Raw genomic sequence first — 24300 nt, forward strand, 5'->3', positions numbered from 1 at the left:
CGCGTTAGGCGAGGCTACCGAATTTCTGGTAAACGCAGTTATCCCTGCTATAAAGCAACCTAGAGCTCAATATCAGAAATTGGGAAAATGAAAGCACGCCTCTAGCAATTTTCGTTCCGCTACTTTGTACGAACACGTGAATAAACGTTGCTCGTTCTTTGGTCGTTCCCACGCTGTATTAAAATAATTAACGTTGTTTATGCTGCGTGAAGGAGACGAAATAAGGTGTATGGCTGTTCTTTAGCGCACTCTACTGGATTAATAACTTTATTATTTTGTTCGCTTCACTCCAGTGACGTTTGTCAAATGTGTAATCGATTTACATTCTGATTTAATAATATTTACTTTTGAATAATTTGGTAAATTAATGTAATGTATTGATAGTTGAGGATGTTTATAGGAAATGGAAATAATAGCTGGGTTAGTGTGAAATAAACATGACTTTATGTAACGAGTATGTTACGTTAGAGTTAATCGGATTTGATATAAATGTGCTGAATATGACTAATAATAACACGTAATAATTTAATTACGTATGAATGTAATTATCATTATCAATTTAGTTATATAATATATAAAATATAAATTGGAATTACTATACGTTACGGTTTAATAGTTGGATAGAAATCAATTCCAACTTAACAGTAGGAATTTCTTAGAAATTATACAAAATTCCTTTATACACCCAAATCTGGGGAGGAGTGCTCCGAAATTTACATATAATCCTATTATAATAATCTAGATTATAATCCTATTATGAACCTCCGTGGCACCCTACTTTTTGCTAACACCGTAATAACCCTGGATTTATTTTACTTACCAAGAACCTTTTTAATGTTCTAGTCTTTTAAAAATTCAGACAAAATTCAGCATTATTCGTTAATATTTTTATTTCAATATTCAACGTGTTTTTAAGCTATTTGCTGAAATATCTAAAATTAAGAGTCGAAATATCTAAAACTATTTGAGGAGTAGAAAAAATTTTGCTGGCTCAAATGGGCTCAAATTATTATATAAAATAAATTTAATTTGAAATAGTTATGGAGATATAGAGAATCATTTTCAATCAAAAAATTTGAATATTAAAGATTAATAACCATTAATATAATTTACAATTTTATAACGATGAAATAATCCATAAAATTAAACAAGTTTCGCGTTCTGGAAATTAAAACGACGATAATCGAGCTTCACATCTCCAAACAGTCATTTACGAAAAGAAAAACAAGATCTAAATCAGCAGAGGAATTTTTGAAAACCTATAATCGGGAAAACCTATATATAAAACTAAAAATATAATTGGCAGTCCATTTTGAATGAGAAAAGTAGGCGATATCGAAAGCAGCGTGGAAATACGAGCTCATAAACAGAACGCGTTAGTTTCGGAACGCTCGATCATTCTCTTGTGGCGCTCCTCTTCTTCCGGGAAGAATTTCAGGTATTTCATTCTCGAAATAGCTCTGCATTCTATGGCTGGTAACCGTTTCTCCCCTATCCATCCAAACGGCCTGGTAAACTACACAGATCCATCTCTCGATTCGTGATATTCGAATGCGTGGCTAAAGGGGTGAATTTCTGCCTATTATTTCACCCCCACTGTGATCGTCGATGTAAATAATAAAAAAGACTGGTAAGTCTGTGGTTAAATGTTAACACTAGAATTATCACACTAGTCAAATTGACTGGTTTTACAATTTTATTTTTAAATTCCTACTTTGCGTTATATTTTTTGTCCGCAATGATGTAACGACTTTCGCAACGATAACTAAAAGAATAATGTAATGAATTTTATTTTGTTTTTTACGTATTCAAACTGAAATTAATTTTGTATCAAAGCTACTTATACCAATACCGGTCGAAATGGCTGGTATTTGTCAAAGTGTAAAAGGATCCTGCAATCTGTTTATCGAATCCCAATTAACCAGTGTCCTCGTTTTGTACAATTTGCCACACGTTTATAAAATTTTTACCGCGTATTATTCGATATGATGATATCAGTTATCAGGAAAATTCCAGATCGATCGCTAGATCGCTAAATGCTAACGCTAGAAATACCACGTCGGTCAAAATGACTGGTTCTACAATTTTATAAATGTGTCAACCCTCATTTAGGGATCCCAGATGGATTAATAATACCAAAAATCTACTACATAACATAGAATTCCTTTTGTAAGAAAGTAATAAATCCATAAATATAAATATATTCCATTATTATGTATTTTTTAAAGATCGATCGTTTTGATTGGTTTGGTAGAAATAGCTTCGTGTTAACTATCGGTGGTTCTAGCGTTAAGTTACTTTTAATTATTTATCGATGGCAAGGAAGATGATGAATGAGTCGAGTAATAGCATTTGTCTATACTATTTCTTTACATTATTTGAACGATAATCATATTTTTATGTGTAAACGTAACGAATACGTAAATATTTTAAGGAAATGATATCTTAGAAATAATAATTTTGTATATTCTTCTTAATATGTCTTCTATTTCTCCATCGATATGACAATTTATTGACAAAATATAACAATTCTAAGCAAGTGATGAATCTCTTATATCATTTTCTAACAATGCATTCTTCTTCAATTTTTCTTTCATTGTTCGTGATAAGAAAATTTCATCAATATCATGCCATTACCATGTTATTTTCAAAGATTGTATGCTAAACTTTTACACGTAGTAAATAATGTTATTTTTTATAACGTTTATTTTCCGATGTATTTGACGTAGTTCAGTTTGTGACGATTAAAATATCTATATTAATAGAAACTTATATAAACTAAAAATTTTTCTACTCCAGCAGAGTATAAATAAAATAGTAGACATCTTGTTAGAATAAGAATAATGTCACGAAATTGAATTTTCTCGTAGTTAAGAAGCGTACATTGGCGTAAATCATTGCAGGCATAAGTTTCTGACTTTGTTCGGTATCGGAAGAAAGTAGATCTGGTTATTAATTGCTGTTGCCAGTAACAAGGTTAATTAACATCTTCATTACGTTAGAGGTTTAATCAAGGCAGAAACTGTAATCGGATAACATGTTTACTCTCAATCGAAACCCCTCGGAAATATCTGTGTAACAAGTTGCCACATATTGCCAACCAATCTGCCAAACTTTCATTAAATCCATGTATAATTACCATAGTCCCTAATTAGTTTCGCTCTGCATGAAGAATATTAAAAGCAAAACACTTTCATTTGACGCCAGATCAATTAAATAGAAAATTTAAATGTAAATTATATATTTAATGAAACTTGTATATACAAAATTTGACAAAAATACTGTAATATAATTCAAAGTATATAATATACGTATACAAAGTAGTACAATATAATACAAATTCGAAAAAAAATTAATTTAAACGTATAATTGCTCGTTAGTGTGATGCAAGTAGGTACCACGAGTCAGTAGAGGATGAACGACTATGTAACTTCGCTAGTTAGTTGATAATCTGTACTTGAGATCTAAGTAGAATAGCCCTTCGTGTGGCCAGACAAATAGAACAAGACCTTAGGTACGAACGCGCAAATATGAGTAGCGCAGTCGCGATGTGGAATATAACAATGCTTAGTCAGATAATTAAACTAGCGCATAGAACTAAACGAGTAAATAGAATAAGTGAGTGCTCAGTCTGGCGAGCAGTACAGCAACCAAAATACTCGAAGTTTATTCGGTGCTTAATTATAGATTCTAATACAATGATAAATAAACTAAATAAACAGATTCTCTTAACGTTACTAATTTCAACGTAAATTCTGTTATTAATAACAGAAATAGATCCATTATATCAGGTCACAATGTTTCTAACAGAATAAATCAACGCGTTAGATGCGTACAGTCGATTAATTCTAAATATCATAAATTTCAATTTCATCGATGAAACAATCGCTAATTATTCAAATAAACGATCTTTCACGCTGATACAGAGTTTGTCATGCCACAAATCGATTAGAAGCTTTACCCTTTGCTGTCCGATCCGTTTATAAATTCCATGCATATCGTGCTCATTAATTAATTCATAGGTACTCTATTAGACCTGAAAGTGATCAGTTCTGGATTTAATAGAGGCTTCAGGGTTTCGGGGCTTCTGAGATTCCTAGGAGCCGCAGGAATTCACGATAGAGGATGTTCGGTTTACCACGATCTACCGCCCTGTGAGTTTGCGCTTCACTTTCTTGAAGTTTAACACGCTAAAAAAGCTAAAGAAATATGAGTCGGCTACTTTAACGCGGCAAAGAAAGATGTGGTCTTCCACTTGGATGATGTTTCTTGATTATCTTGCGAGCCACTTACTACGGTACTCTACAAACTGAAGGGATTTCTGGCATATAGATCGCTTTAGGTTTTATCGATAAGAAAAAAGGCATACATATGAACATTTGAATGGAATTTGAATTCGAAACATCGATCAGAACGTCGATTAACGTAACTTTTAGGGATGTTCCCTTCTAAGGAGTATTGGGAAATAAAAATGGAAAATTAATCAAATTGTTGCATATATATACAGTTTCCTCTTCTATGCACTTTCCTAAATCATATTTTATTGAACAACTTCCAATTTAAATATCTTTTAACGAATCTTTTTCACCACCTTACTTTATATACCTTCCCCTTTTGGAAACCTGCAGGGTAATTAAAAAGCCACGGAGTAAAATAATTTTGGTCGTGTATATCTTTTTCGGAGATGAAAGTGGATGAGTGTTTGAAATGTTGCTTTACCGTTCTTTTATATCTTACTGTGAGAACTTAAAGAAAATTTGCTACTCGGAAAGTAATGATTAAGTTTAGTAACTGCAAATGAAGTTATAAAGAAATGTTAGTAAATTAAATATCAAATTCGTTTTTTGATATTTCTCTCTAAGGGATTTTATGGGAGATTTCTCAGAACTTGTAGTATTAGAGTTCCTTTCATAAATTACAAAGTAATATAGAAATATTGTATTATATTAATGATAATTAGTATTCTTACTTTTGTAGCAATATTTTTATAGCATTATTATCAAAGTATAGGTAAAACAAAATAAAAATGCAAAAATTTATTTCAAATACAAACAATTATTCGCTTAATCTAAAAATAAATTCTTTTTACTTATAATTTATATTATATTTGTTTAATTTAAAAATACAAAAATTTATCCAAATCAAATGACAGATTATAAACAGATTTTTTTCAAATTATACTATTTCATCGTAATTTCAAATTTCTAAATGTCATTTTTCGCGTTAACTAAATTTTGCAAATCGTAATTTTCATGAATTTGCAGGATATACCAAAAATGTCGTTTCCTCAAAATTTCTCTCGCTCAAAGTTATTTTTGTACCAGAACTGGTATATCAGACGTCATTAGCCGTTGAAACTTTTATGGCAATATGTGCTATACATATTGATAAGTTCATGAAACGTGCGGTTTATGCAAACGAACGAAGTGCCGAAGCGAAGAAAGGTCGAGGGTTTAGCGGCTTCCATGGTTAATCGTCCTGTGGCAAGGAGTTGCGAGTAAATATTTGAATTCGCTAGGTCGAATGACATTTGCACGGCTAAAGAGGGGAAAAAGAAGGAAGTAAGGAGAAGTGATCAAGCTGAATTATTTTAACGCAACAAATATATCCTGGGCGAAAGAATAATTTAACAGATACCCTTAATTCCTTCTCAATCTTTTCTATTTAAAATTGGATTTATCATTTTCAGATAACTTCTTTCTATCGCCATTAATTCTCTAAATTTAAAACATTGTGTTACTTTGTCGTGATGTTTGTTTCAATTTTTAATTAATTTCAAGCTCATCTTTATTTGTATAAAGTTTAAATTACAATTTAATTCGCGTGTAAATAAACAAAATTGATCCTTTTTGGCTAACAAATAAACTGAATTTAAACAAAGGAAATTGGGAGAAACAGCGCGATGGTAGCGTTCGATAAAAGAAAAATAATAAAAAGAGTTATCGACGTTACTGCAATAAACGTCCTTTGCACGTACTTTGATAGGGAAATATCTGAAAATGTACACGAGAAACAGAATGAGAATTATAGCCGAAAAGTTTCGAATATTATTCACTTCGTGAAACAAGACAGGTCGTACCTTGATCGATGTATCGTTTTATTGAAAAACAATACCAACGATTTTATCTCGTTAATGAGATATCATTGCCATAGATTTTTCTGCAGTAATATAACTCTGTATTTAAAATTGCGTATGTGGGCAGCTTCGTATAATTTGCATTTATCATATTCCCGATCGATCGAAATTCAATACCGTCAATTACGCTGGTCACGGCCAATCGAATTAATCGCCACTGCACGCCAACGAGCCGATATCGAGCATTGCTAATCGATATCGCACTTAATTATTGCTTAATGTTCCCGAAATAGCCGTAAGAACGATCATGAATCAGTCGAGCCTTGAAAATTTGATGACTATTATCGCTCGCATAATGTGTACCACCTGTTCGCGGTAGTTAATCATTGTTACAAGACTGTTCATGCGCTAACTACGTCCTATGAATCACCTAATTTAATTAACCATAGATTAGCTTTATCGATCTGGCTCATAAAAATATTTCCTTTCGGAGTAATTTAATTTGAATATCGGAACAGATGCTTTCGTTGCGAGTAATTTGATTTTAACGTTGGTACAGATGTTTTTAATGGTACTGTCTTCAATTAAAAATGTTAGCATCGTAGGAAATTCAAAATACACCGATTAGATCGCAGAATCTTTGTACATTTATGGGATATTTATATTTGTAAAAATGTACGCAATGCGAGAATATATAGAATATTCAAAGTGGTCGTGGTGAGATATGTATAATTTTCCGTGCTGGACTGGGTTAAATGGTATTAGAGTTACTAGTATGTGAGTATTAGTGTGTGGATACATGTGTGTAAGCGTCCTGGCCTTAGTTAGGACAAAAGACGATCGGCAGTGGTTTAGAAGCATCTGGAAGAGTCGGTTAGCAGTCGAGTGTAGAGGAAGTGCGGAGACGCGTGCAAGTGTGAATCGAAGAATATGTGAGAAATCCTTCTTGTAATAAATATATTATTACTTTAATATTACACCCCAGTGTATATTCAATGTTCCTTCAACATTATTTCGGCACCAAAGATCCACAATTCTTAACAGGTCGTTATAATATTTAAAGGATTTCTTTAACAGTTTCTAGTCAAAACAATTTTTATAAACATCCAGAGTTTATGAGAGGAATTGTAACGATCACTGAGACAAATGAGAGTACTGGCTTTGAGTGATAATCTTTGTATAATTATTCTGTTATTAAATATAGTTACGGTTCTTCTGTTTCATATTTGATGAGTTAACTGTGGTTACAACGACATATTCATCTACCATTATTGCAATATGATTATGATTATTCAATCTTGTATTTCACCTATCAAACTCACGTCCCTACAATATGCAACGAATCGTGCTTTTCCACGTCCCATTTTCCACAGAACGCAGGCATTACAATTTTATCCAGCGTTGGCTTCGTGAAAAAGTCGCATCCTTTAAAAATACCCGCACAACCGTATAGCAATTTCTTTCCTGGTAAACGCATGTGAGCAATATGTGTTGCTTCTTGACGACAGGAAAAACAAAGGAACGCCGGAAACTGGCGAAAGGGCGTGAGGAGAGAGAAAGAGCGAAGGAATCGTCCGTTACAAAAATACGATAAAGGAAAACGTATCGCGGCACAGAAATGTACCAGCCAACCCCGATGAAATTAAATAAACTAAAAACTTCGGTCATTTTCTTATACTAATGCTGAACACCGGGGTAATCAATCTTTAACTTGGGTCCAAGAAAATTATAAGAACCTAGATATAAATATTACATGTAATTTTAATTAAAATTTCACGACGGAAATAAAATAGACACATCTCTGTTCATAAATACACTTGGAACACTTACTGATCTTATAAACCCTTACATCAAACGTAATATTTGACCAACGTTATGAAAAACGTATGTATTCATTCAGGATAATGAGCAAAAGTATTTTTAAGAATATTAAATTTATAGAAAAATGGTGAATTAATATTTCTATATTTACAGACTTTGATCCGAATCTCATTGAAAAATTCTACACGCGTTATTTGATAACATAGTCTCTGAAATCGGAGAGCAACAAACGCGATAGGAAATCTAATACAAATACTAAAATTAGTTGAATCGGTGATTAAAAATGGAGGTATGGGGGAGGGAGTAGTTTAATTCTGTTATTTATCAGCTTTGTGCTGGCCGATGAAATCGTTCCAAGATTCCAAAGCAGGTAATATTATTATTCTATTATCAGATTTCCATTTTCTTCAAATCTTTAATACTTACGAACGATGATGTATCTGTAATCGTATTTTAATCTCAATAAAAGTCGAAATGAACTTCTCCAAACGTTACTAGTAATTACACAGAAGAAAAAAGACTAAACTCCGCTATTCGAGTTTGATAGTTCCAGCTGCTAGAGATATCTATCCTAATCCTGTAATAATCCGATGGAAAAGTTTGCTTCACCACTCTTCCTCCAGTTATTCTATTTCTCTGCGACATTCCTTCTGACAGCCACCAGACGGCTGCATAAACGGACACTCGTGCGAGCTGGAGCAAGTTCGTCCACGAAGCGATAGTAATAATTCATCGTGCGAGAATTATCGTACCACGCGTCAACCTCGCTGAGAGTTACTGGCTTGCCACGGTCGAAACTCCTTCCAAGAGGGTTTATGGATCCTGAACTAATTGTATGTGCAACAGTCAAAGCATATAACAAACGAGTCTTGTTTAAATATATACATTTCCATAATATTATAATTTCTATACGTACATCTGTCACGTACATCGACTTAATATTTTGCCAGGTAGTTGTAGAGGAGTGATCTTTAGTGTAGGTATCTTATCTTTCCGAGCTAGCGTTGATTTACAGCGTGGAAACGTAGATCGAGCAAATGAAACAGAATTTTAAATGAACGATTAGGTATATGCACTGCTGGCCAAAAATATTAGCACACTTACCTACCACGTTTATTAGAAAAGTCGAACAAATTCTGCTTTATTTAGTATTTTGTACAAGACACATATGCTCTGAATAAAATAACAGCTTTATAATAAAAAATCTAGAAAGTCAATGCAGTGAGAACGACATGTAATTCTTTTCCAAGACTCAACAATAAGTTTCCAATTCTAATGGCTCTCTCTTTCTCTTCCCAAACATTACGTTCTTGCCATGTGCATTCATATTTCTACATAGCACTCATACACTTAATATTCATGTGCGTTCTTAAAATCGCAGATGAATTACGATCGATGCTCTAACACGAACATTCAATCTCCTTGGCTCGGTTTGCAAACTGTCATCATCCGTCTCGCATCTGCAGGACATTCAGCACTCCACCACTTCACGTGGCAATCTAATTCACATTTGTCACACGCATATAATATGCTCGTGTCGCTATAAATTGCGAAAGTAGACGAAGTTACGAATAAGAGATCGTTGAACGTCTCAGAACCTAGACTATGGTCCTAGAATAAGGAACGTTTTATCTACCTTGATAACTGAGACATTGGCAGGTAAGCCAACACGTCAATTGAGAAACCAGGCTTAAGGGTGTACAGATTCTGTGTCCTGGAATTACTTGTACGCCATGTCGTGGGTTTACGACATATCCATTCGCTATTGAGTACGCTGATGTCAGGTACCGTGATTTGGACTCAATCATTTCGTATCGATATATCTCGTCACGTAGTGCTATATGACTTGATTTACTGTTATGACTTTTGTCTAGTAACGAAAATTGCTGTGTCCTATTTTTACAGTTACGTGACAAAGAGCGAGCCTATATTGTTTGGAAAAAAGAGGTGAACTAATTTTTTGAAGCGGTAAATTCACATATATTAATACAAACGGATAATTTATAATTACTTGGGAAATTTAAAATAATTTAGGAAAAATTAATTTAGATGTCTGCTATGTTAAAAGAAAACATTATGTAAATAATGATATTATTATTGCTTATTTCAGCATTAATTTCTAATGAATAACGAAAATAGCAAGCATCGGTCGACCGCTTAGTCGTTTTCAACTTAGCAATTCGTGTGAAATGCAAAGTTTCTGAACCTATAAAAATAATTTATAGACCCCGACTTCTGCTTCCAACTGTACAAATGGATTGCGACATAAAATTTTTAATTAATGGAAATAACTTTGCTGAAAATAATTTCGTCCACATTACAGATCCAATCGTCTTAACACGTTTCATCAGTGCTTTCGAACATTGGACAGTTTGTACAATAGAATGTGTTTTAATCGCTTTTGATAAGACAGGTAATGGAGCTCAGGTTGATGCGACTGCTTCTTCGGTGCTTCGTAATAAATTTACGTTGACACGAGGATATTGACATGGTGTGTTCTAGGTGGACAGCATCGTGTAATGTCGGTATATAATGTAAAATGACGGTATCATGAAGGCAAATGTTTGAGGTTGTCGACAAATATGTTGTGTGACAGGAAGTTGAATTAATCTGATAATAATGATACGTTTAGGTGTAAATTGCTATTCGAATTTAACAGAGAAATGACAAAGTCTTCTGTTTCCGAGCTTGATGGATGGTGTAGTGACGAGAATTTCAAGAGCTTTTGGGTGAGTCAGAGAGTTGATAATTTATAGAATGACGAATGGGAACTAGTACCCATGTAATAATAGTCGTATAATATACCTTAATTAATTCGTAGATTATCTTCTGAAGCGAACAGTTTGTTTATTTACTATAAAGCAATTTGTGAAATTAAATGTCTCTCTCTCATTCCATTTGCTATAATTATTTTGTTATAAATCTTTTATTTCATTCGCAGCATACGTGTTGTAATATAAAATGTTAAATAAAATATAACCAGCAATGTATCCTATATATATGTCGTGAACATTTTTCATTGTGGAATTTTGTTTGGCGAGTGACACTGCGATACGTCATTGCGCGTTCCTTGCTACTTGGCCAAGTACGTACAGCGGAGTAAAGTAGCTTCTAGCGCAAAATTAAATTCCACACAACGTGAAAAATAGATCTGAATCAACATTTGTATATAGAAACTTTTTGAATTATCTTGATGCCAAAAATCGACTTTATTGTATATTTATTATATTAAAAAATGGAAAGAAAATATAAATTGATACGGTAACAACATCTGAATAATACGACGATACCCTAAAATTACGTAATGTTAAAAATTTAGAAAATCGATCACCAAATTAATAAAAACTCAACAAATTTGAGATGAAAGATGTATCAGGGTTCTATGTCACATTATCACAACTTTGTTTCAATTTGTACTGGAAATGGAGAGAACTCCGAAACGAGCCATAGTATTGCTGACTTACTGACTGGCTTAAGCTTTGCTAGATGCTTCAATTTAGGACACCATACGGCTGGTTACTGTACCCGGACAGTGTTTGGTTCGCGTATAACGTGTCACATTCACGTACAACTTTGTTGCTCAACTCACATGAAATTGCCATTATCAGATTTCTGACAAAAGTCATTTAGAATTCCAGAATACCTGAGGAACTCTAAGGTCATTATGTAGACATCACAGATTCTGTCCAACGAATTCTCATTTGTTAAGGCTTATTATATCTTCGTTGATGGAGGCGCTCTTTCCTTCGTAGCCGTCCAATTTTAAATTTTTGAAATTCTTTTCTCTGTGTTTTACTCTTGATGTTATTTCTCCGTTACTTCTCTAGATTTTTAAATTGTTCAGAAATGCAGATGATTTTCTCTATAAAATTTAAAGGAGACTTAAAAAACTGTATTTTTATCTGTGTGTAAGTTTCCCTATATTCAATGTTATTTATTTCGAAATCGTGTAATAAATTATTCAATCATTTGAATTAATAGATCTTAATAAATTAATATTAAGAGAAAAAGATTATTAAGCCTTATAATTTCTTTTATGAAATATTCTCACAAAATTCTCTAACAAAACTCGCTACCTCTAAAAGAAATTTAGTTCTACCGTTGTTAAAAATTATTTACAACCCAATTAGATCACGGTAAAGTGTAAACCGAGAAACATATCGTCGAAAAGAAACTCGTTGGCTCGTAGAATATTTTTCATTAGCGACTTGGCAATTGACGACGTCTATGGAATATCAATTAAAGCTTACTTCTAACACAAGCTTTGTGAAGAAACAAGAATTCACCGAACTATTACAATTTACAACTGAGACAAGTAACGCTCCTCTGCACATCTAACTTCGTCTCTTCAAACAATGGTACAAGAACACGTGTTTGAAATATTACTAAGCAGACGAAATTCACGCTTGAAGCTAATTATCCCCCTAATTCAGCGACCACGGGAAGTTCACTACTCGACAGCAACTATCGACACAGAGAATATCATTTTCAAACACGTCGGAAGGATCTCGCGAGGTTTGAATGCGAGTTGCTAGCCTTTTGTTCCACCACGGAAAAGCAAGGAGATATTCGTTGTCCGAGAACAAGAATTATTCACGCAACCGTCGCAACGAGCAAACTTGAAACAATCTCGAGAGATCTTCAACTTGCAATCTCGTGCAAGCACCTAGAATTTAGAGAAAGGACCGTGTGCATCCACCGCTGAGACGTTTTTAATTGAATTCATTGTGCAACAAAAATTTCATCAAGAGTACTTGATTATTTCCTTCTACGAAATGATCTTTTGCTTCTCAAATGGGAGATTTTTATGACATATTGTGAAATATATTTTATATTTTAATATAATTTATAAATTGAGGAAAATACAGAAAGTTTAATCTGGATATTTAAGTTTCTGTTCGAACGTAAGTAATTTCAAATTGTGTCCTTTTTTTACAAAAAAGAAATACATTCTTTGGTCGTACTATATGAGTCTCTGTACGGCCTTCCAGCAAGATATCATAATCGAGTTACTCTTAAAATTGTTATAGTCTCTCACAGATATTATTTTTTTTTTTATTATTTAATTTGTACTTTACAATTTGTCCAGATGGACATTTGGTAAATTTGTCTTACTTAATTATTAAATAACATGTGGATAGTTACCTCCAGTGGGATACCATCTTCGAGTTTGACTATTTTATTTCTTTAGTGAGGTGAATGGGGTGTTTTCCTTTTAGTCTTACAGATATTATAACCGTAGAAAAATTGCTCCGGATATTCTCAACGCGAATGGAGTGTTCGAATTGTAGAATTCTGAGTAAGAATTCAGGTAGAGTCGAGATCTGGTTCACTCAAAGTCTGAAAATTTTATCAAGAATATTTCATATTCAGCATTTGCATTGTTCTTTACGACATCAAAGTTTTAACATTAAAGAAGTGTTTTCGTCGTAGCTAGGCTACATTGTGTTATATGTTTGAAACTCGTCGCCTTAAAAATAACATGTTAATTTCATCACACAATTAAACACCACTATCTTATAGTCTCGTGGGTTTTACGTTTAGTCACTGTAGTCGGAGCCCTGATAAATAAAATTAAACGTGCCTCGAGCAGCTGGATCGTGCTTCTCGTTAACGAAATTTCATCCACTTGTTCCGTGGCGCTTCCACGCGTTTACGAGAAATTATGGTAAATTCTACATCTCGGGAATAGTTCGATAGACCGTACGTTTCGTATTAAATGATACTGATGCGCATAAATGAACGCGAACGCGACACCAGGCAAGCAACTGGCGCTTTTAACGCGGCAACTTCGACGTTCGGGAACAATGAAAATTCCGCGTGACTCGTGTCTGCTTGTCGTGACTAGAATACAACCTGCGATCCTTCGACACATATCCACTACGACACGACACGATTCGAGACATATTCCAAATACAACATTCCATACAACAATCGAGCTTTTTGTTCGATAAAAATAAATATCGATAGAAGATATTAAAAGTCTATATAAAAATTAATTTATTTTTTAGATAAAGTTTTGAAATTTAAGAAATATTGTTAGAATTTAATCTTCAAGTTAAGATTAATAATCCGTGGAAGACACAATGTTTATGTTAAAATAATATTCAGTGATATTTATTAAACAGAACTACGGAACCAAATGTATATAAGCGAGTGATATAATTAACAGCGTATGCAGGAATTGTTGACAGTTGACCAGTTACTCTCAGACGATTCGAGACATATTCCAAATACAACAACATTCCATACAACAATCGAGCTTTTTGTTCGATAAAAATAAATATCGATAGAAGATATTAAAAGTCTATATAAAAATTAATTTATTTTTTAGATAAAGTTTTGAAATTTAAGAAATATTGTTAGAATTTAATCTTCAAGTTAAGATTAATAATCCGTGGAAGACACAATGTTTATGTTAAAATAATATTCAGTGATATTTATTAAACAGAACTACGGAACCAAATGTATATAAGCGAGTGATATAATTAACAGCGTATGCAGGAATTGTTGACAGTTGACCAGTTACTCTCAGACGATACGAGACATATTCCAAATACAACAACATTCCATACAACAATCGAGCTTTTTGTTCGATAAAAATAAATATCGATAGAAGATATTAAAAGTCTATATAAAAATTCATTTATTTTTTAGATAAAGTTTTGGAATTTAAGGAATATTGTTAGAATTTAATCTTCAAGTTAAGATTAATAATCTGTGGAAGACACAATGTTTGTGTTAAAATAATATTCAATGATATTTAATTAACAACGTATGCAGGAATTGTTGACAGTTGGCCAGTTACTCTCAGACTAGACGTAGATAGTAACCCACGATCCCTTAAATATTTTGAAACCCACTCTCTATACAGTAATGAGTATGACCTGTGCAAATGTCCTGTTCAAATGCCTGTGTGGGTGTCTGTGTAAAAGTATTTGTGCCTATGCGTGCAATATCGTTGTATTCCAACAAATATCAATAGAAGATAAAGTTAATATCATACTATTTTGTAAATGGTCCCGATAGTGACTAGTAATAATATTAATTGATATTGACTGACTTTGATATTTCGTGTACATGTTATAGCTCTATTAACCCTTTGAGTAGTAACAGTCTCTATAGGCGTCTATCGAGAGTTGATATAGTGTACTAACGTCCCCTAAAGGCTTGATTAAGGCTAATAGTGAGTGTTCGCCTTTAGGCAGTCACCTTACATGTTAGATCATGAAGTTGGGGTTGATAGTTGCCAGCAATGTGTCATGTTTTGTAATAACTAGATGCGTATGTTGCATAATTATATAATTTTTATAGACGACAACCTGTACATATAAGCCATGCACCGTAAATATCTTATTTTCGACATAGAAAGACACTAAAAATGCTATTCCACTTTAGAAATTGAATGCATGAGAAAAGAAGAAGAAATACTTTAAACTACTTCAGTCTGGCATAAAACTTTAAAATCCAAGAATCCAAGAAAATGGAGAAAATTAGGAATCGGAAAAGAAGGAAGAAGACAAAAAACCGCAAGAGAAAGAAAAAGAACTTCGAAATGACGAGGACGAGGAAAAGGAAAAGTTAAAAAATGTAGAATTGAAATATTTAATTTTAAACTTGAAGTCCCATCCCAGAATTAATATTCTCTTCCCCGAACGTAGCTGTGTGAGCTTCGTATTTTTATCCCGTCTGTGTGTGTGTGTTGTCAAGCATACATGGAAGAAGAATTTTCGACCAGCAGGTGATAATTCAAGTACTTGAAAAACTTAATACTCACCGCAAAACCAAGGATTAATTTTCATTTTTCTATAACCGCACTCAGATATTTTCTCTCGAGTATCTGAGACACTTGCACGAAACGCATAACTGGGTCAGATAAAAATCGAGAATACATTTGCATATCGAATCATCGAATATCACACGTCTCCGTTGAAAATTCGCTAGATTCTTCTCACATCGAGTTCGTAACTAAGCCTTTTGGTTTCCACCTTTAACGCGTTATCCCAGTTTGACAGAATGTAATGCACGAAGCTTGTAATTTTACACGCATCATTTCGAATAAAATAAAGGACAAGATTTCGCCTTGTAATATTTTCATATTACAATGATCAGTTCGAGTTTCGCGCCGTAACAGGATTAGTCGCGTAAAATAAACTGAAAGATAATCACGTTAAAGTATTATTCTGTGGATTATTGTTTACACAGAACTTCTCGCATTCGTGAAAAGCAAATACGGCAGCTCGAGAGCAAAAATTACAGTAATACGTTGAAAATGGCTCGTGTTATCGCAGCAAAAAGCTCCAGAGCTGCAATCTTGCTCAAATATCTCTTGCAACGTGCACACGCGTGAATTAATCACACACGAGTTACAAGCGTCGACTACGTACCATCAGGATAATTATCGTAAAGCGGCAAACGAATTGTTTCACCATAACTAGCGTTTGATGTGCAATTTCAAGAGAGCCACCACTGCAATCTCGGTTTCTGTGTGCCGTTCTTAAACGTACTTAGCGTTTCCGGTCCTGATGAAGCTATACACATACTTAGATTTAAGATCTTAATCCTGAATTGGTAACGACAGCTACGATGCTTTGTAGGGAGTTATTTAATTCTAGAATACTCCATTCTTATTTATATTTTATTAAGTACCAAAAGTACTTATTATTGGTTACGCTTCTAAATTATATCTGAATTATATTTCACGAATGTATTATACCATAGATGCATTGATATGAACACCTAGTCCTGGTAGCAACCAATTAGCTCATATTATTTGTCATATAATTAATCATTATATCAGTTATATAGTTAATTGCTTTGTTGTATAGAGCGATACAATTAGTAATTATATATCGAATAATACTAATTTTCCGGGTCTCATCGCGAGTAGGTGTCGCTAATGGAGACCCACCCTCTCCGTGACCCACCCACCCTTCTTTTACGCAAAAAAATCTAAAATTTATTCATCGTGAAATAAGGACTCCTTTTGGTATGCGTTTGCACAATGTTTGAAACAAACAGCAAAAGGATCTTTAAGAAGAACAACAGGCGCGAAGACTAAAAACCTGACTAGGATTCGTGACAACCTAAAATCTAAAAATTAAATTAAATCTTGATCTAATTGTAATTCTATATTGGGCACTGCTTTATAAATATATTTAAACAATGCTAAAGGTGTAAATATATCTGCTTTTCATACAACAGATTTTTTGTCCCAAATGCAATTGCAAAAGGGTGCCGCATATTGAAAAGGGATGAATTGTTTGGAAAATAAAGTTCTTGGAAACGTAGGTGCTTCAGAATGAGTACCTTCAATGACTGCACGTGTGGAGTACGTTCTTAAGGGCATCCAGTGCTTTGTGAAAGCCAAGCACTGTGAATACGTCAAGTTGAAAGAACAATAAAATCACATTTTACGAACACTTGGCAAAATTGTGATAAAAAAGAAATAATATTTGACACTGTTAAAATATTACATTTCATACATGGAATATTAAAAGCAGTCAGAAGTTTCGTTAATGAAACATTTTTATATTTATCATGTTTTCCTTCATGTACTTTCGATGTGATAATATTTAAAATGATATCAGACGATAAAACAGCATATAGATATAAAATACTAAAAAAAAAAAAAAAAACGATCAAAAGTTTCACGAACGAAGATTGTATACACGTGAATTTGTTATTTAAGGGGTATATCATATTCCTTATATTTTTATATGTAGGAAATTTGTCACATTTTCAACATCGTGACGTTTACTTTTAAAATCTGCGTCTATAATCCTCAGAAATTATTCAAGACAATAAAAGCGACGACAGGTAATTGGCTTTACATTAGCATAGCTTTCTCATGTATTAGATTCGAATACATATTTAAAGAAGCGCTCATTTTTTCACGTTAACAAATTGCCTGAACCGATGCACCAGAGTTTCTTCAACATTTATCTTGCGAATCATTATTCAAAAAATCCACTTTGCGAGCTTCGCGTTTAAAGCACAAGTTGGCGCTCTCTGTTAGCAATTAATATTCTAGCCACTATACTCTGTTCATTAATTTCTTTGAACGACCACCGACATTTGTTACATGTTTCTTGTCTTTTTAAAAAAATGTACACGCCGAACAGATTTAGAATGCCGCGATTTATTGCGATAAACGCAAGCGATCGTAACAAGCTGTAACGTTAGAAGCGACTGTATTAGATAATATGGCAATAATAATGAATTTTATTATTTATTGAGGATTGTTATGCATTTATGAAAAATTCGAGAATACCAAAATCCACAAAATGCACATAATATGCAAAAATGTGTAGAATATCCAAAGTATAGTACTTATTTTAATGCCCGGTAGGTAAAGCATTTCTTGAATTGTGTTTATTACAATATGAATCTACGTAAACATCGGCGGTCTATTTATTATTATACTATCTAAAAATTGGAAGAATCAGATTTGTAAAATCGTCAAAATTACGTGATAAAACTTTATAGAATTAAGTGATATAGCAAACGTGTGTTTCGTTTGAAATCGTCGCACTGCGATAATTATTTGTAATTCCTATTCATCACAGAATTTATCGGAATATACGATATTCGATAGTCACGCGACTACATTAGGATTTACAAGGCAATTTTCCACGGCACTTTCATCCCCTTTTACGCATCAAAATCCGTGTTGCGAATTTCGTATTATTGTATAATGGTGCTATCGCTTCATCGATGATGAAAATTTAATAACACCAGTTACGTTCATGTGAAGCAATTAATTAGTATCGAACGTGCCAATCCGTATATCCCTTCAGCGTAATATAATTTCTTTCCCTCGAGCAGACAAGGGGATAACGATATTTAACTGGTAAATTAAGACGAAGCAAGTCTACTAAATAAAAACTACTTTTAAAAAATGCAAAATTGCAAATGAACACAGTGAAATGCGAAATGAAATTGAAATGCACATTACAAAGAAATATTCGATTTATTGAGAGAATTTTGTCTGTTATTCTACTATTCGAACTTTTTAAACACGAAGAACTAATGTTACCCTTAAATAAATAAATAAATACATTAAACTAGGCAGCAAATTTTTTATACATCGCACTGTAAGATTATTACTTAAGATGCCTCGCAAATTGCAGAAAAAATATTGCTAAACAGCAACACGAATATTTAAAGCTCAAATATCGTTTATACATATATTTTTCACAAATGTTTCGAAAGTATCCATTCAAGACCAGTATAGCTCTGACCATAAAATACACTTATGGTCGAAAGAGGGTTTAAAATTGGAACTTGCATATTAACAAATTTATACTAAATACGTTTCATCGTGTCAGTAACAATCATTTACTTGTGCATTTACGTCTATTCCATCAAATACGTTGTTCACTATATTAGATACTTTTATCCTTTGGAGCAAGAGTTAACCTCTAACCCTGACAATCTCCGTTTCAGAGTCTCGAGCACACGATGAAGGGTCGTGGAAAGGTCAGAAATGCCCAGTCGGACGCGAGAACGACATCACGTCGTGACTGAGCTATCCACCTTCCTGAATGGAAGCAGGGCGCGTGATAGCAGCGAGGCAACTGGACGACAGACCCGCGAAAGGGCTGGCTCGAGCCCTTAACAAGCATTCCGGAAACGTGGCGAAAAAATGAGGTGGTTTCTGTTCGTGTTCGTGTCACTTCTGCCGGTGGCTGGTAGCCTCCAGAGTAGTGGCGTGACGAGGGGTGGCAGTGGCATTCAGATCGGCACCAGCGATCGCGGAACACACGCGAAAGGCACCGGACTGTCCGGTGGTCGAGGTCACTCGGGTGTAAGACTTGGCGACGCGAGATTTCCAAATTCTACGAGGCAGAGACCGTTCACCACGACTACTAGCACCACGCCGCCATCCATACCGAAAGTCACCATCGCGCCACACTCCGCCGACAGGAACAACTCCAACACCTTGAGAGTAAGTGGCATTTTACGAATGAAGATTTTCTCGATCGTTGGAACGTTAGACGCTGTTGTCACAGTTGAAATCTGCTTACCGTGGATCGTAATCGTAGATCCGCAAATTTTGACACCGAGGCTGCGAGCGAATGGGATCATTAGTGTTCCAACGTTCATTTAGAGATTTAAGGAAATTAGGGGAGGAGGCAGAGACTAAGGCGAGGTGAAACTTTACGGTATCTGGTTTATCGCGTTAAGCTGAAGTAGCTCTGAATGAAACGCTTCCTTTCAGCTTCACCGTACCAGATTTTAATAATTATTTTATTTTTGCTGATCTACTCTCTGAATGGAAATAAACGAAGCGCATATGCCTGGAGGGAATTTATTATATTCGAAGTGTTCCGAGTTTTAGATTAGCTTTTAGATTAGAGCGACGAAGGGATAGAAATTTAACTTGGAATAATCTGGAAATTGAAACTCCTTTGAATATGACTGGCAACGTAACTGGTAAAGGAAGTAGTTATATAGGAACGCTTTGAGTCGAGATGTTCTAGAATTCCTATTTTCTTAAGGAGATTCTCACCATCCATGAAAACAGGGTTCTTCGCTCAAGCATGATATATGACGACGACGCGGTTAATTTGTAGAATAAATACCTTTTGAACTGATTACTCTTTCTATCACTTTACAGGGAGGACAAATCAAAGCGTGGCTTAAAAATTATTCTCATCGAAATCTAATATCTCGGTAGTTTTAGATGTGAGAAACATTAGAAAACGTTAAACTACAAACAGGTTGAACAAATTTTATTTCTAACGTTACTCCTTATCGCTATACATTCGAAAAATACTGATAAATGTTACCCTACAAATATGTTGCTTGATTTTCGCATTTATTAATGTGCGTCTTCCCGTAATGTCGCTCTTTGTTACGACAAATCTCGTCAAGAAGAAGCAATTATATTACCAGCCGTTTCATTCACGCGTTCTTAGCTCCAGAAATCGAAGAAGAACGCTTGGAACGATGAAATTAGATGACCCCGTTCCTTCGTATGTTTCTGCTCCTTCTCTGGTATTCCCGATAATTTTCTTCTACCAATAGTTTGAACAGCAGTAATCAGGACAACATTCCACAGCTAGAATTCCTATCTGAAGATGGATCTTTCCGAAGCTAAAAGCGATTTCCTCTTTTTTTTTCTTTGACTTTCTTCGTTCGAGTCTCGAAACGACTTCAGTCCCTTTTTGAAGAGGGATCGATAAAAAATTCAACGTTCCCAGATACTAAGAAAATTTCTCTGCAGGATTTGTCCTATCTTTGCCAGTATGGCGTCTTGTCGTCCAAGACGGAGCGATTTTATTTAATAAACAATGAGTTCGCCGGAGGATTCTCTTGAATCGAACGATCGTATTTATAGGTAGGATATTTCTGTAACATGTAACCAGTTTCGAGAAGATAGCTTTTAGTAGAAGATAGTGGATACATCTTGCTCTTCCACAGTAATGCACCTACTCGAAAATGATCGGAACGAACTTCTCCTTTAATTCGTGGATATTACTGTTACGGGATGAAATTACTCTTGGAAGTTGAAACTTTCGAAGTTTAATGGCATCATTGGGCCCTTCGCGTCGAAACCACTGGAAATAAAATAGACATAAAAGAAATCTCCTTAATTTTAGAAGATGTTGATGTGCTACCCTAAGTTTAAGACGGATCCCACCTATAAAACTCTCTATATAAAATACGAGTAGATTCAGATTTAAGTATAAATTTTTTCTCCGATAACGTTACGTTTCATCGTTTGAAATAAGTTGATAAACTATTAACAATAACGATATTCTATCGATATTTTATTATGTAATCCTCTACGATTAAAAGTTTGTTAATTTACGACAGGAAGGACGTTGCAATTTACTAGAACTTTCTATTGAAATTTTAAACAGTCTACACATTAACAATTGCTTCTACTATCTTTTCTGTACGATAACATATTCATGAAGAAACGAAACGGTGAATTCTAAAGATACACATATATGTATACACATTTAACTCAACTCATACGGAATCGGAAAAGATTAACTGAAAGAACGAAGATTCGAGTTCTTCTTTCATACCACAATAGTAAAATTGTGACACTTTCGCACCATTTTCCCAGAATAGGAAAAATTCAGCGGATTAATTGAATCTCCGAAGAATAATCGTCGTCACGTTGTCCGCTAATTACGCGGCAATGACAACCGGTTCGCGCGGAGCTTTTTTTCAATTGGCCTTTCTCTCTCTATCTCTCCCTGAACGGCTGCTGGCTGAAATACTATCCCCGCGGTAATTACGAACTTCTTCCGCCAAGTATAACTCGCCAAGATAATCGCTTTAAACACGCCACGGAAAAGCCTGCCGGACTCCCTCGAGTAATTATTCCGTCCCACGCGGCGGTCGCCATTACTCTCAATTTTCGACGGCACGATCTATCGCTCTCGATCAGTTCTCCAACTGACGTTTAATCATCGTAATGCGCACTTTTCACTGCCAGACAACAATTAACGTTGCGATCGCTATGGGTATGGTTCTCGTCATCTACGACGATTTTATTCTTAGAACTACTTCTACGAAACGATCGAAGATTTCTCGGTGAGATGCTACTGTGTATTTCTTCGAATAAATGGTACAGAAATGAATGACAAAGGATGGTTAGGTTCTGATAGGAAAATAATCTTTTTAATTGTTAAGAATTGTGGATCTTTGGTGCCGAGATAATATTACAGGAACATTGAATGTACACTGGGGTCTAATATTAAAATAATAATGTATTTATTTCATGATCGATTTCTCATATATTCATCGATTCACACTTGCACGCGTCTCCGCACTCTCTTTCCAGATGCTTCCAAACTCCCGCCAATCGTCATTTGTCCTAACAAAAGCCTGGACGCTCTCCGACGCTTGCACACATGTATCCACATACTGATACTCATACACAAGTAACTCTAATACGCATTTAACCCAGTACAGCACGGAAAATTATACATATCTCAACATTAATGAAGCTATATATAATGAGAAGTTGAAATTATTAAGTTTCGTTTATCGAGAGTGTATAGAATGACGCGCGAAAGAAAGTTTGTAAAATGGGAAATATAAAAAGACAGGATAATTTTTCAGAATGTAAATATAGTACATGTATACGATAGAATAAATGATTGTTAGCAACATCGTGACACATTTCTAGTATAAAGATTGTTAAAATTCATAGGGTATCAATTCTAAACTGTCCTCTGTTCTTCAGCCTAGGTATCTCATAGATATAAATTCTTATTTTATTCTGTTTTATTTTTCAAACAAATCCTATACCATTTTCGAGATTCATTTCCCAAATTAGGTTCAAAAACTATCTATTTCCGAATTTACCTTGTTGAGGAATTTTATTTGTCGAGGACTCGTTCTTAAAAGTAATGTTAAATTCAATTTCACGGGATAAAATGAACTTAGTGAAACGTATAAATTATGCTACAGCCGTGTTGGTACTTGTAATAAACGAAAAACAGACTTGAGCACCGAGACATATTAGCAAAAACCAGGAGGGTAAATGGGTTTGTACGATATGAAAGAGAAAAAACATGAAAATGAGAAAATTCGAGACGCGAGTGGACAGAAAATGACGCAACATGTATAAAATGAAAAATCCAGGGAAAAGGAAAAAGACATTTGCGAATGCAATAAAAACGTGACAAAGAGGGGCAAAATTAAGGTTTGAGAAATGGAATGGGAAGGAAGGGCTCGGGGAAAAAAATGAAGTGAAAGGCGATGAAAAAAAAAAAGTAACTGAAATTTAACAGCAAGAGGAACGAACGAACAGAAGAGCAAAACGAGTAGATAGGGGAAAGCGGGAAAAGGGAACCCAATTTTTAAAGCATTAAGTTAAACTGCCGCGAAAACGGCGGCAATTATGGCGGCACGCTCCGCGTAGAGAACTGGGTCGCGATGTCTAATTGTAAAGGCAGGATGATTTACATTTCTAATTAAACATATATTTCAGGCAGCAGTAGCGCAAAAAGAGAAGGATGTTCCTTCTCCTCGAAGAACTGCTAACTTTTCGAAAGTATGTCTCAATTATAGTTCACTCGGTGTTTTCAACTTCTAAAACGGAGCTAAAGCGTTCGTCGAATAGTTTACGGATTTGAGATTATAATATCGCATGATGTCGTCGTTATACATTCTGAATCTATGAATATCAAAAATTAGCAGAACTTTCGAAGATGCGATGAAATTTATGGTATTTCTTCGTGAACGCATAGACCTCGAATCTTATTCAATTTAAAAGTTAAGACTATTTCTTGTTATTTTTCTCCTTCCTCTTTCTTTCTCAAGTCTTTTTCTTCTTTTCTTCCAAAAATTCTTTCTCCCTTTCTCCTTCAAGTTCCTAATCTTAACGAATTAGATAATAATGCAAAATACTAATTAGAAATAAGTTCGAATCT

General features: G+C 34.4%; 1 protein-coding gene across 7 annotated transcripts in view; it reads left to right on the plus strand.

Annotated features, from left to right (window-relative positions):
- LOC132916863 (glutamate receptor ionotropic, NMDA 2B) overlaps window positions 1-24300 on the plus strand; it is a 337093-nt gene that overhangs the window by 119996 nt on the left and 192797 nt on the right. For all 7 annotated transcript variants that reach the window (XM_060977242.1, XM_060977246.1, XM_060977248.1 and 4 more), the window contains exon 3: window positions 19346-19847. In XM_060977242.1, the coding sequence (XP_060833225.1) occupies window positions 19545-19847 (303 nt within the window). In that variant the 5' untranslated portion in view covers window positions 19346-19544. The remainder of the gene's footprint in view (window positions 1-19345; window positions 19848-24300) is intronic.

Source organism: Bombus pascuorum, chromosome 2 (assembly GCF_905332965.1).
Source record: "Bombus pascuorum chromosome 2, iyBomPasc1.1, whole genome shotgun sequence".
NCBI lineage: Eukaryota > Metazoa > Arthropoda > Insecta > Hymenoptera > Apidae > Bombus > Bombus pascuorum.